This window comes from Triturus cristatus, chromosome 11 (genome assembly GCF_964204655.1).
Source record: "Triturus cristatus chromosome 11, aTriCri1.1, whole genome shotgun sequence".
NCBI classification, from domain to species: Eukaryota; Metazoa; Chordata; class Amphibia; order Caudata; family Salamandridae; genus Triturus; species Triturus cristatus.
In genome coordinates this window covers 76,536,072-76,554,547 of record NC_140594.1, presented here as the reverse complement: position 1 = coordinate 76,554,547, position 18,476 = coordinate 76,536,072, and the positions used below count along the sequence as shown (strand labels likewise).

The window sequence follows — 18,476 nt, the reverse complement described above, 5'->3', positions numbered from 1 at the left end:
CACACACAATATAGGCATTCAAAAAGGCGTTAGTCTGTACTGTCATTTTGTCCTTCCTTTCCCCCCTTCTTTATTTAGTTTTCATTGCAACTTAGACATATAATTAGACATATAATCAAGGAGATCTTTGGGTGATAGTGTGCAGCTTTTAATGTAGCTGGTGGTTATATGCACACTGAAACATGAAATCACACACTCTAAGATGGCCGCCGTGGTTTCAATATACCGCGCTGTGAGCCGTGTGACTTCCTTCAATCGAAAAAATGAGGGGCGTGTCTTCGGCTCGGCTCAATATGAGTTCCCGTTTCACACGCGGACAATGAAGCAGGGACGAGACACGGCTCTGTCAGCCTACGGTTGCGGTGAGAGGGGCGGATTAGGGCAGACGCCTGGGCTCTTGGTGGGGGCACTGTTATTGACTCTGAAAAGGGATACTTGACGTTACATTGAGTGGCAGACATAGCGACCCGAAACAGGATGGTACAGGGCGCTCTCTATTGAGGGGGTTGTATATAACAGTTAATCACAGTCCAGTGGGACTTGCCTCAACGAAATCTTGAATGTTGTGCTCGAGAAAGCGAGCAGTGGTAGCCAATGTTTGCTGGGATGAGAGCGTTGATAGCCTGGGCTCAGGCTAAGTGTATTTTGATTTTAAAGGATGCCGGAAAGGGCGTTGTGGTGATCATGGTATTAACAGACAATGCCTGGGAGTTCGTGGTCCTGTATTTACGAGTGGTGCTTCTAATATACCATCTTTAAAGCAGTACCCAGTGGTTAAAACTTATTTTTAATGATGTGGTTGAAATAAGCAATTACTCAGGTATAATTGCAGTATGACATACTTGAGTGGAGATATATAACGCAAGAGTGTGCTAAGCACAGCATGACTGCTGTATCTTTCCTTTTTCCACAGGCGGTGTATGAGCAAATAATAGTGTTGCCATTCACTCGGGGGTCAGTAATTATTATAACCCCCTGTGGCATAGTGGAGGCAGGTACGAATGCCCTCCGCCTCTACATGGTAAATATATCATACTACCCTAAGTGCAGGAATCTTTGATTATAACCACGATAGGTTGGTGTGTGCCATTTGATGATTAAACAGGAACCTCTATTTCTGTTTTGGTTCTGTTTTTATTCTCTAAACAGCCCTTCTGCAATCCCAAAATTACAATTCCAGTGAGGTGATTGAAACCTTTTGAAACCCTTGCCCTGATGAATTTGCCAGAACAAAGTTAAGTGGCAATGAAACATGTTGGCCTTCTTTGAAACGGGTAACAACATTTTGTGTTTTTACTTTTGAGTGGGCTCACTGTCTTGAATAAAGAGGGTGACTGTGACGTGAGTCTACAACTCAATTTTAAAGATTGCTTTGAACAGTCGTTCTTTGCAATTCACGGGTTTTGTCTTTTCTTCTTTTTCTGCTGGGAACAGGAACACAGCTTTCTCTTGCGACCTGTTCCCTCTTTTCTCTTCACTGGACTCTAATTTCTTTCTCCCATGAGTGGGTACCCGATGATGAGAAAACGTGGGCATACTAGCGAGAACCGGCTGGCAGCCTCCCTGGTGGTGCGTACGTGAGGGGCCCACTCATGCTTCACCTTCTTTTCTGCTTAAATACTTTTGATTTGTTTTTGTGAAGGTGATGGGTAGTGAAGGGCTGTTTGTTGTTTGAAGTTTGATAAATTGAGGGTGGCTGGACCTAAATAATTTCTGGATAAGAATACCAGTAGTAGAAGAAAAATTGTTTTTTCTCTCTAAACAGTTTTTTGGTCCTATGCTAAAAGTTGATACCCCTCTTTGGTGCCTTGCCTTGCTTGATATATTGATTTTGAGTGGAGGGCGGCTTGGCACTTACCCTCTGTAGCTCCTATTTTGTGATGAGGCATTGAACGGCGGGTCAGCCGTGAGAGCTTTTTTATACATACATTTAAACTAATTTTGTTCATCTGGACACACCAACTATTTGAGTGGAGTTTTTGATCACGGAGACGCACTTATTTGCTGAAAGAGCACCTGTGGAAACTATCTTCGTTATTTCCTAGATTAGTAATGGACAAACTGTCTGGCGTTTTCTGACGATCAGATTGCCGCAATCCTCTCAGGCCCTTCTTTGTTCCCTGATTCCTCTTTTTCAACCATAACCTCTGCAAGGGAAGAGTGGGAGAAACTAAGTAACCTTAAGAAACACCAGGTGAGGGTTGCTCTTCATGGAGCTCTGATGACAGAGTATCTCCGTGCTGGAGCAGCCCCTGCAAGTCTACTAGTTAGAATCGAACCCCGCATTTTTTTAGAGGACAAAAAATTCAGACTCGATTGGAGTTACATTGCCAACAAATGCACTAGGGATTGGTTAATATTAATTATTAACACCGCAAAAAGATTGAGTGACGAATTATTAGCAGAGATCCTAGAACTGGAGGATAATATTAAAAAAGATACTACAATTGTAGACGCTAAAGAACAACTAGCACGCATACAGGAAGATCTGGCAGAGTATAAACATTACATGGTTAATCAGAAAATTAAGGGGTTGAAGAGGAACCTTGAGAGATACACTCACGAGTGGGCTTTTCCCTATGTAGAGGACAAACACTACCAACAGGGAAGTGAGACAGCACCACAGGCTAGTTATCGTGGGAGAGGGGGTAGACAATATCAGAAAAGAACCCCCCAGAACTGGACTTTTGAGAATACCTCCAGTGAAGAGGAAGAGGGCGCACCAGCATCTAACCAAGGGAGAGTGAGCTTTGATCCCCAAATTAAAACCAACGAAGATCTGGGGGCTCTGGTACGTTCTTTTTTAGGACAGACCAACAGAGGCAACAGAGGGGGAGGTCAGAGAGGCAGAGGGCGAGCACGGCAGGGTTACAATCAAGGACAACAATGGCCGATGTTCTCCCCACGGATAACCCGCAGCCGAGGCAGGAATCCGTTGTAAACAACATAGTGATGAACTTATCCAGTTGTACATTATCACCTAATGAATTGGGTGTTCTTAACAAAGGACTTGGATATGTTCCCACTCCACGCCATGACACCTTCAAATGCAGAACTGAGTTCCATGAAACCATGAGAAAAATCAAACTCAAGAAGTTCTTTGCCAATAGAGAATCCGAACCAGAATCGATGTTCTCTACCAACTTACGACGTCCCTCTCATTTTTGCCCCCTGAGCTCGATGGTTGGCCCCGAGGTCATAGTTTTTGAACAAAAGGTTCTAGAGGAAATGTCTACCCTGGAACAACTCGATCAACAACGGCGGGCCTTTAGCAATATGAGCAAGGATGACTGGGTGGCCCTTAAATCACTTCAAAATAACACCTTGATCACCATAAAAAGTGCCGATAAAGGAGGAGCTGTTGTGGTGATGAACACCTCAGATTATGACCTTGAAGTACGCAGACTCCTGGGCGAACGGAAGAATTACCATCCCCTCGCCAGAGATCCCACGCCCGAGCTTCTGACCATAATTACAACCATGGTAGCGGAGGCTCGGAGCAAGAACTGGATCACGAGTAAGGAGGCTGAATTTCTTGTAAACACCAAACCGAGAACACCGGCGTTTTATGTACTCCCTAAAGTACATAAAGCCCAACGGCCCCCCCCTGGCCGGCCTATAGTATCGGGCATTTCCTCCATTCTTGAGCCCCTTTCCCAATTCGCAGACTTCTTCTTGAGAGAGTCTGTCCTCAAACAACAATCCTATGTACAGGATACTACAGATGTATTGAACATCTTGAGTACTTTGGAGTTTGATGCCACACAGCAATTTATTCTGACCATCGACATAGAATCCTTATATACCAACATCCCCCAGGAAGCCACGCTGGTGGCAGCAGCGAGGGCCCTGGGGGAGCAGGATTGGTTCTATGACACGCCCCAAACATTCGTGCTACAATGCATCGAACTCGCCCTGACTCGCAATTATTTTTGCTACAAGGACGAGTTATTCTTGCAGGTGTCTGGTACATCTATGGGCGCTACCTTTGCGCCGAGCCTGGCCTGCATTTATGTAGGCCAGTTTGAGGAGCTTTTTTTGTACCAGTCATCTAATCCTTTCCAGAGACACATTTGTCTCTGGAAAAGGTATATTGATGATGTCTTGTGCATTTGGGAGGGCACTGAGACGGTCCTCCTACAATTTCTTGAGTGGCTTAACAATCTTGACCCCTGTCTTAGATTCACCTGGACAGTTAGTAATGACCATGCAGTGTACTTGGACCTTGATATTAAAGTACAGGGTAATCAACTGGTCACCACGGTTCATCAAAAAGGGTCTGATAGGAACTCCTTACTCCACTATCAATCATATCATCCAAGAGCTTTGCGGGATAACTTACCGGTTGGTCAGTTTTTTAGGTATCGCCGCAATTGCTCCACTGCAGAGAGTTTCTCTCATCAAGCAGATGAACTCACGGGGAGGTTAATTCAAAGATCATACCCTAAGAAGATCGTTAGCAGGGCACGTAAGAGGGCCCTAAATACACCACGTGAAGCTCTCCTTGAGAGGAGCCAAAAAAAGTCAGATGAATGTCTAACAGTAGTGATGACGTACGATCCCCTGGCAACTAAAATACGACAGCTAATCAGGAGGCACTGGCCATTGTTGTCTACCGCTGATTTTAAGATGCCTCAACCCAGGTTTGCATTCAAACGGGCCACCAACTTGAAAGATAAGTTGGTTCACTCGCGTTTACAAGTGACACAAGGGCCTTCTTCGATACCGGTAGGACACCATCCGTGTGGCAGTTGCTCGGTCTGTCATTTGACTGACAAAACCAAATCCGTAACATTGAATAGCGGTAAAATTTGGTATTTGAACAAATTCTCGAATTGCAACACCACAAATGTCATCTATAGACTCACGTGTCTATGTGGACTTCAATACGTTGGCCTCACGACAAGGAAAATAAAAATCCGAGTCCAGGAACACCTAAGTACGATTAAATCTGGTAAATTGTCCACACGCCTGGTGCAACACTTCTGCGAAACTGGACATGACCTAAAATCCTTGAAATGGGTGGTCCTAGAGAAGGTGGTGGCTAGTAGTGATTGCATTGATCAGGTTTTAGCCACTAAGGAGGCACGCTGGATTTTTTCAGAAAAAGTGGACCAGAAGGGGCTAAATGAACGTATTGAGTGGAATAAAATCAGGCATTAAAACATTATCCCTTGAAAGGTCTGTAAGCACGTTGAAGCACAGGGAAGTCAGGGCATCTTACTCCCTTGTCGTTGAAATTGCATGGCAGGTTTATACACTGTGAGGTAGCCATGTGAAGGGTTCGTTCCTTTTCTTTATCAGGTTCCTTTATACCTGTGTGAAAAACAAACTGGCATGATTTTGACTGGTCCCGGTAGAATAGGCGCTATTCATGAGCACACACACACAATATAGGCATTCAAAAAGGCGTTAGTCTGTACTGTCATTTTGTCCTTCCTTTCCCCCCTTCTTTATTTATTTTTCATTGCAACTTAGACATATAATTAGACATATAATCAAGGAGATCTTTGGGTGATAGTGTGCAGCTTTTAATGTAGCTGGTGGTTATATGCACACTGAAACATGAAATCACACACTCTAAGATGGCCGCCGTGGTTTCAATATACCGCGCTGTGAGCCGTGTGACTTCCTTCAATCGAAAAAATGAGGGGCGTGTCTTCGGCTCGGCTCAATATGAGTTCCCGTTTCACACGCGGACAATGAAGCAGGGACGAGACACGGCTCTGTCAGCCTACGGTTGCGGTGAGAGGGGCGGATTAGGGCAGACGCCTGGGCTCTTGGTGGGGGCACTGTTATTGACTCTGAAAAGGGATACTTGACGTTACATTGAGTGGCAGACATAGCGACCCGAAACAGGATGGTACAGGGCGCTCTCTATTGAGGGGGTTGTATATAACAGTTAATCACAGTCCAGTGGGACTTGCCTCAACGAAATCTTGAATGTTGTGCTCGAGAAAGCGAGCAGTGGTAGCCAATGTTTGCTGGGATGAGAGCGTTGATAGCCTGGGCTCAGGCTAAGTGTATTTTGATTTTAAAGGATGCCGGAAAGGGCGTTGTGGTGATCATGGTATTAACAGACAATGCCTGGGAGTTCGTGGTCCTGTATTTACGAGTGGTGCTTCTAATATACCATCTTTAAAGCAGTACCCAGTGGTTAAAACTTATTTTTAATGATGTGGTTGAAATAAGCAATTACTCAGGTGTAATTGCAGTATGACATACTTGAGTGGAGATATATAACGCAAGAGTGTGCTAAGCACAGCATGACTGCTGTATCTTTCCTTTTTCCACAGGCGGTGTATGAGCAAATAATAGTGTTGCCATTCACTCGGGGGTCAGTAATTATTATAACCCCCTGTGGCATAGTGGAGGCAGGTACGAATGCCCTCCGCCTCTACATGGTAAATATATCATACTACCCTAAGTGCAGGAATCTTTGATTATAACCACGATAGGTTGGTGTGTGCCATTTGATGATTAAACAGGAACCTCTATTTCTGTTTTGGTTCTGTTTTTATTCTCTAAACAGCCCTTCTGCAATCCCAAAATTACAATTCCAGTGAGGTGATTGAAACCTTTTGAAACCCTTGCCCTGATGAATTTGCCAGAACAAAGTTAAGTGGCAATGAAACATGTTGGCCTTCTTTGAAACGGGTAACAACATTTTGTGTTTTTACTTTTGAGTGGGCTCACTGTCTTGAATAAAGAGGGTGACTGTGACGTGAGTCTACAACTCAATTTTAAAGATTGCTTTGAACAGTCGTTCTTTGCAATTCACGGGTTTTGTCTTTTCTTCTTTTTCTGCTGGGAACAGGAACACAGCTTTCTCTTGCGACCTGTTCCCTCTTTTCTCTTCACTGGACTCTAATTTCTTTCTCCCATGAGTGGGTACCCGATGATGTGAAAACGTGGGCATACTAGCGAGAACCGGCTGGCAGCCTCCCTGGTGGTGCGTACGTGAGGGGCCCACTCATGCTTCACCTTCTTTTCTGCTTAAATACTTTTGATTTGTTTTTGTGAAGGTGATGGGTAGTGAAGGGCTGTTTGTTGTTTGAAGTTTGATAAATTGAGGGTGGCTGGACCTAAATAATTTCTGGATAAGAATACCAGTAGTAGAAGAAAAATTGTTTTTTCTCTCTAAACAGTTTTTTGGTCCTATGCTAAAAGTTGATACCCCTCTTTGGTGCCTTGCCTTGCTTGATATATTGATTTTGAGTGGAGGGCGGCTTGGCACTTACCCTCTGTAGCTCCTATTTTGTGATGAGACAGTAATAATGGCCCCTGCAGCGCCTGCCTATATTCTCTCTTAATTGTAGGGACAAGATATTTATGTGTTAAATTAATAACGTACAAATCACCCGTTTTTAAATGTTCCATGGCCCTTAATTGGCACTAGATCACATTACAAAGGTTATGAAATCCAAGTACGAAATCCCAACTGTAACCATAGTGACAAATGCATCCCATTCCAGAGGGAGTGTCCATCTAAACCAAAGCAGGCAATGCTACTGGAATCAATACACTAATGCAACCAGAAACACATCTGTTAGAACTGAACGCAGTGTTTGTTGCAATAACACCACAGCAATGTTTTTTTAAACAAGGAGAACAAAAAGTTGTGTATTGTCAAAGTTAGCTTAAGGCATTTGTAAATAGGCCAGTCAATATCAACTTTCACAGGTAGTAGTGCACTTATCAGGGGATTTAAATGTAGAAGCAGACGGGTTAAGTGGAGAAAATTGCACATTTGACAAGAGAGCTAAATTTGCGGTTCTTGAAAAGCTTTTTTTCAGAGCATGGGAACCTTACACACCAATCTGTTTCTAAGCAATAAAAATTCCCAAACTTTGCCCATAGGTATTCTACTCTTAGCCTCGGGGAAAGCACTCTTCTCGGTCAATTGGATTGGCATATTTGCTTACGCTTTCCTCTCAATTCCAGTGATGCATTTGTCATCACGAAATACAGGGTCTCGCACATGGCCTTAATTCTGATACCTTCATACTTGGCGGCACTACCCTGGAAAAAGTCCATTCTGGGACCTCGCGCGATACCAGAAGATTTTGGTGCACATGGGGTATATTTGGCGAAAAGTGATATTGCTCAGAAGCGGGGATGTGAGACATCCCCATCGTTCAGGAAATGGGAAGAAGGTATGATATGTAAAACTACTGAATAAAGAGGTCTATAAGGCAGGAGCTGCGAGAAAAAAAGATTTGGGGCATCTGAAATACAGGAAATGTAGGGGAATAGGAGGGTGACTATTGGATAGCATGCTATAAGTAGCACAAGGGATGAGGGAGGAAGGACGGGTGATGGGATGGCACACCTCGGGTTTAGCGTTATTATGAGAATCTACATTTAGACCACATGTAGATGGGGTGACTTTGTTATGAATGGAGGGGGGAATTTAAGGGAGAGTGAAATACACCAGAACTGTACTGTTTGAATAATCTGCTCATGTGTTAATGTGGTGCTCATACACTTACCGCTTGTTATATATGAAAAACAATAAAGATACTATACCCCCAAACAATTTTTATACAACTTCTGCGGGCCAGACAACCGTTGTACTCCCGTCTCATGATGATGATGTGTTGCAAAGTTGTCAGGGGGCTGCCAATTTTGTCTGAATTACTAATTATAGGAGATGCAAAGATTTTAAACCCAGAAGCAAAAAGTCCAAACTTAGCTGCATACTTCCTGAAGTTGAAGAATTGTAAAATGTAAGTATAACATGGACATGTTTAGACATAACGGAGGTGAGGAACCCAGCTACTCATAAAATGTTATACAGCAAAAATCCTCTGTTTGCTTAACTGCTTACTTAACTTACTAGTCTCAGATCTTACAGTTGCTATCAACCCTCACAGCTAAATCTATCCCTCCATATTAGACATTAGTAGCCCATCAACTTACAAAAGGTCCAAAAAAAGTTTAATCGGCCTCCCCTTTTGCCAATATAGCCATCATCGCAAAACAGTGCATAATCTCCCATTAGAAGGCCAAATCACTCTCCTCCTTTGGAGCACGGCATTGTGCGTTTCTCAAGTAAGCTGAAGCCAAGAGCTGTGCACTTCATAGAGAGGAGGCTAACAGCCTTTCGGAGACATCACATAGCGGGCACCTGCTTTTAGAGACACTCAAGATCCCTCTTTCGGGATCAGACTCATCCACCCCTACCCTCACAGGGCCATATGCCATGACTTCAATCTAGTGGCCCCCCTGGTACAAAATGCAGCAACCTCTACAAGATCACACCCAACCCTTTTCAGCCCTTTCTGACTCTTTGCAGAAATTAGTTCAAGCCATCTATGTACCTACCATCTTATCGGAGAAGGACCAGAACAGCATGCTTTCTCCCTTCCCTTGTTCTTCACCTTCAACATCTCCAGTGTAAGGTTAGGCTTTAGCTCCTTAATCCTTTAGCATTTTGAAATCCCTAGTGCCTGCAATTAATCCAGCAAACGATTTATTTGAATCTATATGTCATAAATGCTTTACATATTGTATTCAGTGCATGGGTAATTGCATTAAAAGTGTGTGTGTACGTGTGTATACGTATATTTTCCTAGGGCCATCTCGCTCCGCATGAGTTTGACTTCTGTGGGAGCGAGCTCTGTGATTGGCTGCCAACAACATGAGAAAAATGTTGCTGGCAGCCATTCCAGGACTCTGGGACTTAGTCTCCTGTCCTGAAGTAAAAAATGAAAAATAATATAAGGAGGCAGGGTAGGGACCACCCCCCTAGTGCCGAAAACAAAAAAAGAAATCTCAAAAACCGTGCGATTCTGCTGGTTTCCTGCAAAATTGGGAGAAAGAAATAGTGGCGGGCCGCATTTAGTAAGTATATGCCCCCGGGGAGCCCACCCACGGGGCTGTATTCATAAAGGGAAGGGGGGACTGCGTGCCCCCTCTCCTAGAGCCGTTAAAGGCCCCAGCTAGCCCACTGGGGCTGAAATTAGGTTATATGGGTGGAGGTGCCCCACTTTCTGAAATATCTATCTCTTAAGATTGCAACCTTCATTCCCTAGAGTGTGAGATCAAAGCCTTAAAATACAACAGCCATATTTATACACCCATGAGGACGGAGTTATGTGAAGAAATCCAGGATTCGTCTCAAGGTAGTATTTAATTGTTATTTTAGTCAGTCAATACAGTTGCCATCTTTTCTTTCCAACAGCCTAACACACCAGTTGAAAGGGATTTTCATACACTGGATGTTAGGATGGCAGTCATGGACAACATGCAAGAGTCAAAGACATTACGACAGAACACATTTTGTCACGCACACTCGCCTCTGGTTAGAGAGTTGCCAGTTACTGAAGAAACTTTAGTAATGTGAATCATGCAAAGTGTTCTGTTGTGCTTCTCCATGAACTGGAAATCCCTCGAACTACAACCAAGGGAACCTTCTATATGAAAGGAGGCAAAATAAACATACATTGGTAATGTATCAGTAAATGGCAGCAAACTGGATGGCTGTACATACTTTCACCAGGCACTACTGTCTGGAGGCACACTAAAAAGAGGTTCAGTTAAACAGTTTAAAACAGTTGTTCAGATCTACTCGTGCTTCACTTCCTCCTCCAATACTGATGTATAATCTAGGCACATTATTGTAGTTCAGGACTTACTGGGTAGGATGAAATCTCCGAGCTGTGCATCTTGAGACCTTCGGGCAAAAGGGTTGGAGATTCTTCAGCCAGAACTTTATAGTCTCTTCGGTATAGCATCCTTGCCTGAAAAATGCATTGATCCTTAGTGGCGCTGATCATTAATCACCCAGTAGGCACAACAGTTGTCCTTGTGTACAAATGATCCAGAAGACTGGAATAAGTACCCCTCCTTCCAAGTCTTCCGCAGAATAACAAAGAAAGCAGCCAAGCTTCAATCATTATTAGAAGACAAATGCACTTTAGCCAAAAGATCCCATGCTCGGATGGTTCTCCAATCCTATACATCATTACGACCGGCGGAATACGTCAGTACAACATATTCGCCTCATTTGAAACGAAAGTTAATGGTGATTAGATTTGGGGTATTACCGAGTTTGGCCGATCAACCTGCATGTAAGTATAAAGGTGTCAAAATGTAGCTTATGTGGTGCAGCATGGCAAGATTTCAATCACCTCATCTGTGTCTGCCCCTTCTTAAAATCGAACCGAGTGTTGCTTCTAAAAATACTTTTAATGATAGGGGCATTCGAACTTGCAGATAGGCCATCATCAAAGGACTTGGTACAACAGACCCTCAGTTGACTTGTAAGCTGATGACATTTTTATTACTGTATGAAAAAAATCAAATGGCCGAAGGAATTCGACACTTCCAGTCTAGCAACCCCATTGAAATGCTAAATGTTTTTAATGCTAATATCTGAAAAAAACTAATTCTGTCAACAATTTTATGATACAGAATCATGCTTTGCTTTTAATTGTTAGCATGATAAGGATACTGTGTTTTGCTTTCAGGATAAAATAGTAACATGCTCTTTTTCGTTATTTTAAATCATTTTTATGTTTGTAAACTGTTGAACCTCTAGTTCTATCATGATATTTTTATGGTTTTTATTAACTTAAACAATAAAGTATTGATTGATACTCTCCTGACTGGAATAGGATTATTATTTTTTTTTTTTTAAATAAACCCATTTGAAATCCTGTGCTTAAATTAGAACTAATGATAAATGCCAGAATTTACTGGAATTGGATATTTTGATGTGGGCGTTATTCTGAGGTACTCTTTACTCTGCTCACTCAATTTGCAGGGCAGGTGGCAGCCTAGTTCATAGTTTGTGTATGCTAGCAACGGTCAGATTAAAATTCCGTTTTACATGTTGCTACACAAGAGGAGCTCAGATTTTTTTTTTTTTTTAAGATGACCCTTTTAGTAATTTCTTCATCAAACCTCCAAGTAAATTACACAGGTGGTTGTGTTATAAAAGCTTCCAGTACTGGAGCTCATAAAGATTGTTGCCTGTTGTTTCAATAAAAAGTTTGGTCAGTGTGCATTACATGTCTCTTTTCATTCAAAGAAGACTAAGCAGTTCATTTTGTAAAGAAAACAGGCAAAACAACTGTGGGTGAAAGCCCACAAGTTGACTTGAATATTTCCCCTCTGCTCCTCTATCAAGCGCCCAGCTCTGTATGACACAGGTGCTATTCCACACTTTGTAGCTGTGCTGATTGATGTGAGTTGGGAGACCTGTGGAACTTTCAAATTGAGTAACTCACTAGTCGCATAGGGGACTCAAGTTAGAACAACTAGATCTTGTAGACCTAATTGTTTTTGCTTCTTTTGTTTTTTGAACTAGGAAGTGGGCAGCAGTCCGTTACTGGTGTTGAAGCATCTGATGATGCCAACAGTTACTGGAGAATTCGAGGGAAAATAGATGGTGCTTGCTTCAGAGGAACCCCTATTAAATGTGGGCAGGCAATACGATTAACACATGTTAATACCGGAAAGAACCTGCATACGCACCACTTCTCTTCGCCACTGTCCAACAATCAGGTGAGATATCTATTACAACAAACACTAGACTCTCTGTGTGCACATGTGCCACTTCTCCCTGCTCGAGTCAGGTAGATAATCAAACAGTAGGTCTTGTTTGCCCTCAAACCACCATTGCATCCTCTGCAGCCTGCCTTGATGCATTCAATAACAGTGCAGGGCAGCTGGGATCAGCAGAGGTACAGAGAAGATTGCTGTAAGCCCTTTTAGCCTTTGTTCCCTTCATGCTTCTATTTTATGCATCCTGTACTTTCCACACTGCTCTTTTCCTAAGCCTTCCTTCTCACTATTCTTGCCATGGCAGCTCTTTTTAGCCTTTGTTCCCTTCATGCTTCTATTTTATGCATCCTGTACTTTCCACACTGCTCTATTCCTAAGCCTTCTGTCTCACTATCCTTGCCATGACGTATCCTCCAATGTTGTGCTGACTTGCCCCTCTGTGCTATTCTGTTATGATTACCCCCAAGTGTTTGTCTTTAATGTTGTTCTCACCCATGTCAAGGCCCTACTCCCCTTCATTGTACCCCTCTGTCCTTAATGCAGTCCATACAAGGTTCACTTCACTCTCCATCCCTAGTTTGGTCTTCAACTGCTTTCTTAAATCCTGAAGAGAAGTAAAGAAAACAGAGATACATTTTTAGAGTTTGTTTGTGTCATAGACCTGGAAGACTACTATTCCCACGTTCCAGTTTCCAAAAACTGAAGTTCTACTGTGCCTGAAACAATATGAGCTATAGTGGCTCAAATTGTCTGTGTTTTAAGCCGCTTGTTTGGGTCCTAAAGCAATCCACTGTAATGGTCCAGTGTGTTTGAAGGGCAGAATTTCATTTTATTGCCCTTCCTGCATATTACACGCGACCAATCAAGTTTTGCTTAACATTCCCAGAATCAAGAAATGTTGAATGATTTGCAACATGTTTCTTTTAGCTAGTAGTCGAACACGTGAATTCGCTCAGGCATACTCTATCCTAGTCTTTTTGGAAATGATTACTGAAGGATGGCTTTTGTGTTAACTTTAGGTAGGGTTTCAAGACAGCAGTAACAAACTGAATATGTAATTCAACGTTGACAAACCCAAAGTTTCAATGGTTCCGAAATGTACTACTTTGGAGCACAGACTGACACAAACCCCAAAAATATTTTTAGTGGGGCGTGGCTTGGTGCCCTTGTAGACTGGAGCGAGTTTCGGAGCTCCAGCCCTGGACTCCCGGTAACACTATCCTGAGCCCCCAGACCTCGGAAAAGCAGGGAAATCGGCAGCTGTCCACCTTGGGAAGCAGTGGCTGTGAACTGAGGCGGCAATTGGCAGGGTCCAGCCGACAGCGTGGTCGACGAGGGGGCGGTGATCCCAAGGAGCGGGATTTAAAATGGCGCCTTCGGTGTGAGGCGGAGATCGCTGTCTGATACCTGACCCGGAGAACCGAGCCGTGTGGCAGGCAAGGAGCGCTCGCATTGAGAGGCAGCAAGCAGTGGGGGTGGAGGCTGACTACCCACCCCATGTGTGGAGCTTCATCTGACTGCGAGCTGGCAGTGGCGTGGATGGACTCGAGAGCGAGCAAGGAGATGTGCGGAGCGAGGCGCCACATCCAGCCGTGGCGATGAATGGCGGCGTATGCCCATAACGGTAGGATGGGCGAGGAGAGAAATGCATGCCCAGCTGATATTTCCGTGATTGCCTGAGGCCTGAGACGAGAAACGGGAATGAGGGTACGTAGAGGGGTGCAGCTGCTTGGTCACTGAGGAAAGTTTAACCTGAGCTGCAGCGGGAGGCCATATCAGAGGGGAGAGGAAGCATCTGGAGCCGCGTGTGCTCAGGCCCCCAGAACATAGTGAAACACGGTAGAAAATAGCCGGGGATGCCTTGCCGATGGATGAGGCTGTTTGGGGGCATGTCAGACCTATGGAGGAAGTCTCCTGCTAGAGTCACAGCCTGGAAGGAGATGGGCTGCCAGGAGAACACGACGAGGTACATATCAGAGAGCCCACACCTGATTGCGACATATGGATTGCCAGGGAGCGTATAGAGGGGGCGCTGCCCACGCAAGTATTATTCCATGACCTGTTTGAGCCGTAAGGCGTGCGCTGATGGGAGCTTTGGTGTGAGTGCTGCAGAGCACAGTTAGAGGCCATCTTAGTGGGAGGAAGAGGCCTGTGATAAACGGCCTAGGCGTTTGAGAGACCAGTGCAGGGCACCTACTGGGGACTTATTTAGAGGAACGTGAGCTGTGTGGACCCTGAGAGTAGGCGCATGCCCCGAAGACGAGAAGACGCCATACTCTGATAGAGTAGAACTTTGACCAGGCAGAGAGATCACTGTGGGGCACAGCGGTGACTGAGCGAGAGTGCAAGTCCGTACATGCAGGCCAGTAGACTGGCTTTTTGAGCAGCCCGCGGAAGAGTAGTGCCACTCAGACCATTGGGGGCCTGACCTGAGAGGTGACACGCACGTAAGGTGCTGCATATACAACACACCAGTTGCGTATAGAATGCCTGAGTGAGCGATCGTCATGGGAAGAGTGGCCAGGCGAAAAGGGCAAGGCGCCGCAACAGCAGGGGAGGGGAAGCGTCTCAACGGACGAAGAGGATGAGACTCTGGATTCAGAAAAGGTCGCACCCACTTCGAAGCTTACTCTAGCGGACATAATGGAAGCCATTACAGCGTTCCGAGAGGCACTCAAAACGAGAATAGACTCCATAGGCACAGATCTCAATCTCCAGAAGGATGACCACCGCCGGCTGGCGGAGAGGGTCACTGGTGCGCAAAAAGTACTTGCAGACGTCTCTGCAGAGGTGATAGGACTAAAGCAATCTCTCTCGGAGGTTGCGGCGACAGTTAAAAGTTTGGAGATGCACACACAAGATAGCGAAGGGATATCTCGTCGCGATTAATTTGCGCTTAATAGGGGGTGCCTGAGAAGGAGGAGGGAAAAGATATGATATAATACTTGGAGGATTGGATTAAGAAGGAGGTGGCCCCTGAGGGACTCTCGCAGTTTTACGCAATTTAAAGAGCACATAGGGTGCCGGCCAGACCTCCCAGGCCAGGAGTACCCCCGAGACCAATTATTGCTCGCCTGCTCCATTTTCGAGATCGAGACATATACTCGAGCAGGCCTGCCAAGCGAAGGACTTAAAAATTGGAAATAGCAGAGTGATGGTGTTTCCGGATTTCACTAAAGAGGTGCAGCGGCAAAGATCCATGTTCCTGGCAGTGAAGAGAAAGCTACGACAAATGCAGCTCTCATATGCAATGCTATTTCCTGCTAGGTTGCGAGTTGTAGGCCTAAAGGAGTGCAATTCTTTCTAACGCCGCAGGAGGCCTGGGATTGACTTGACACTATCCCTGGACAGAAGTTGGGAGGTAGTTCGCTGAGATTGCCTACAGGAGATGGTGGACCGAACCGAGGACAATCGAGAGTGCCGACCCCGGCAGAAGTTCAAGTGGAAAGGAGCAAGGTCATCAAGTCGGTGGTGGAGCTTAGCCAACTGGGGTCCAGCCCTAGATCGACGAGGAGCGACGAAGAGGATGGCCGGTCAGAAAGTTTCCCAAGTATGAGCGCGACAGAAGACTCGGAAACAGAAATGCCTGTTGTGACACTCCACACCGCGGATGAGCTGGGTTGATCTGGGTTGATCTGGGGGATCCGGCACTCTGAGACTACAACCTTGGGCGAACTATATCCTTTTGCAGAACATCCACTGTGCAGACTGTGGGGGAGGAGGGCAGTGGTTGATGCCCTCTGAGTGTTATAAATGAGGAGTTGTGGGGGAACCGACAAATTGTTCATGGGGGGAGGTCCGGGTGGCGGGGGCTCTGAGGCTGGGCGACAGCCACTACACCCACATCATCAATATAGTTAGTAAAGTTTGGATGGGAGGGGGGTTACTTCTACCTGTCCCGTGGAAGGGGAGTTGGGTAGTTCAGTTATCTTGGGGTTGTGCAATGGGGACCGGGCGTGTCTGGGGTACGTATGTGTTTAAGAGTGGTACAATGACTCTTCAATGGGACCCCCCATAGATTATAAATGCATCACCTGGAATGTGCGCGGGATGCACTCCTTGACAAAACGGCATAAAATACATGCATTCCTGGTGCGCAGAGGGGTGCAAATTGCATTATTGCAGGAGACTCATATCAACGCAAAAGAAGGGGCTGCTTTAAAACGTAGGTGGAGGGGACAATTATTTTATACAAATTCTCTAGAGGAGTACTGGTACGGGTGAGAGCAGGGGTTCCCTTCCAATGCACCAGGGAACTCGTCCTCCCGAATGGGAGCTATGTGGTAGTCCTAGGTAAGTTGGATGGACGAGATGTAACGATTGGGAGTATATATGCCCCAAACATGGAGCAAGCTTCATTCTTGGCAGATATGTCTAGGTCTCTAACACACATGCGCTGACTGGATCGGTACTCCTGGGGGGAGACTACAATAGTGTTGAAGATGTTGGGCTTGACAGATCTCACCCTCCCCTGCACGACTCGCCTGCTCATAGGATGGCAAGAAAAGATTGGCAACAGCAGTGGGGATTGATAGACTCTTGGATGGTTCACCACCTTGGAGAACGGGACTATTCGTTCTTCTCCCCTATGCATGACCTGCACGTCAGATTAGGTGCTATTCTGTGCATCCCTGATGTGCCCGGGCATATACTGAGTAGCGAATATCTAGCACGCACGATCTCTGACCACAATTGTTTGGTCTGCTTTAGCTGCTCCAGGATTACAGCAAATATCCCTACATGGTGCCTTAAACCAGAGGCATTGGAGGATCATGTGTACCAATCTGAGATCTGCACAGCCATAGAACAGTATTTTGCGGTAAACGAAGGAACGGCCTCCAATATTCTGACGGAGTGGGAGGCATTCAAGATGGTGCTTAGGAGTGTATCTCCGAGGAGGTGGGAGTGAGGAGGACTCTTATAAGGGAAACATTGGATGCAGAGCAGAGGCTGCGACAGATTGAACGTGAAAGGCCAGGAAATGCAGAAAAACAGAGGGACATATTAGAGGCCAGAGAGGAGGTAGCGTAGAAAGACTGCGTTGTTTCGATTACAAGAGCTAAATGACAAGGGCCCATGCAGAAAGGGACAAACCTGAGGCTTTGTTGGCCTGGCTAGCTAATCCGGCCAAGAGGGGATCTGCTATTTTGGAACTGAGAGATGACCGAGAAGGGCTTTATACCGCCAGCAAGATATCAATCAGCATTTCTGTGACTACTATGCCAAACTATATAAAAGTAAAGCTTCCCCTACGGCCACAGAACTTGAGGAATATGTAGACAGCGTTCAGTTGCCAACAATCGATGAAGAAGAGGCAGAAGCCCTGGGACGGGAGATAGAACTACGCGAGGTACGGGGTGCTGTTAAGGCTAAGACTAGAAATAAGACTCCAGGTACGGATGGCTTCCCTATAGAATTCTATGCTACATACATAGACTTGTCGGGCCCCCGACTGGTCGCGTTATATAACCAAGCAAAACGGGTGGAGACATTGCCGGGGACCACTAGGGAGACCTTGATTGTCCCATTGCTGAAGCCAGGTAGCCAGGCACACGATAAGACTGCATATAGACCACTGTCAATGCTAAATCTTGACTATAAAATCTTGAGCAGGATACTGGCCACACGGCTCTTACCACAAGAAAAGAAACATTTAAAATACTGAAGGAACTGAGTCAAAAGCAGACTCATGAAGCGCCGACCAGCCAGGAACAATGCAACAAATTCCTGTCCTTTTCAGACAAAGTACAAGATATCCTGGCTGACATTGACAACTCCCCCTTTAAACAATGTTGTGGTAGGGGATGAGCCATGTGAAAATAGGGTAGAGTTGATCACCTCCTTCCAAAATCTCAACCTGGAGACTCTGCGCCGCATCGCGACCAGAATAAAATCAGGCTCATCCACAGATCAATGTCCACCAAGGGTTTTAAGCTAGCACTCCCGGCGATTGAAGAAGTAAT

At 45.2% G+C, this 18,476-nt stretch overlaps 1 protein-coding gene across 1 annotated transcript in view; it reads left to right on the top strand.

Moving 5' to 3' along the window:
• SDF2L1 (stromal cell derived factor 2 like 1) overlaps positions 1–18,476 on the top strand; it is a 61,667-nt gene that overhangs the window by 7,763 nt on the left and 35,428 nt on the right. The window contains exon 2 of the mRNA XM_085633408.1: positions 12,317–12,513. Within this exon, the coding sequence (XP_085489534.1) occupies positions 12,317–12,513 (197 nt within the window). The remainder of the gene's footprint in view (positions 1–12,316; positions 12,514–18,476) is intronic.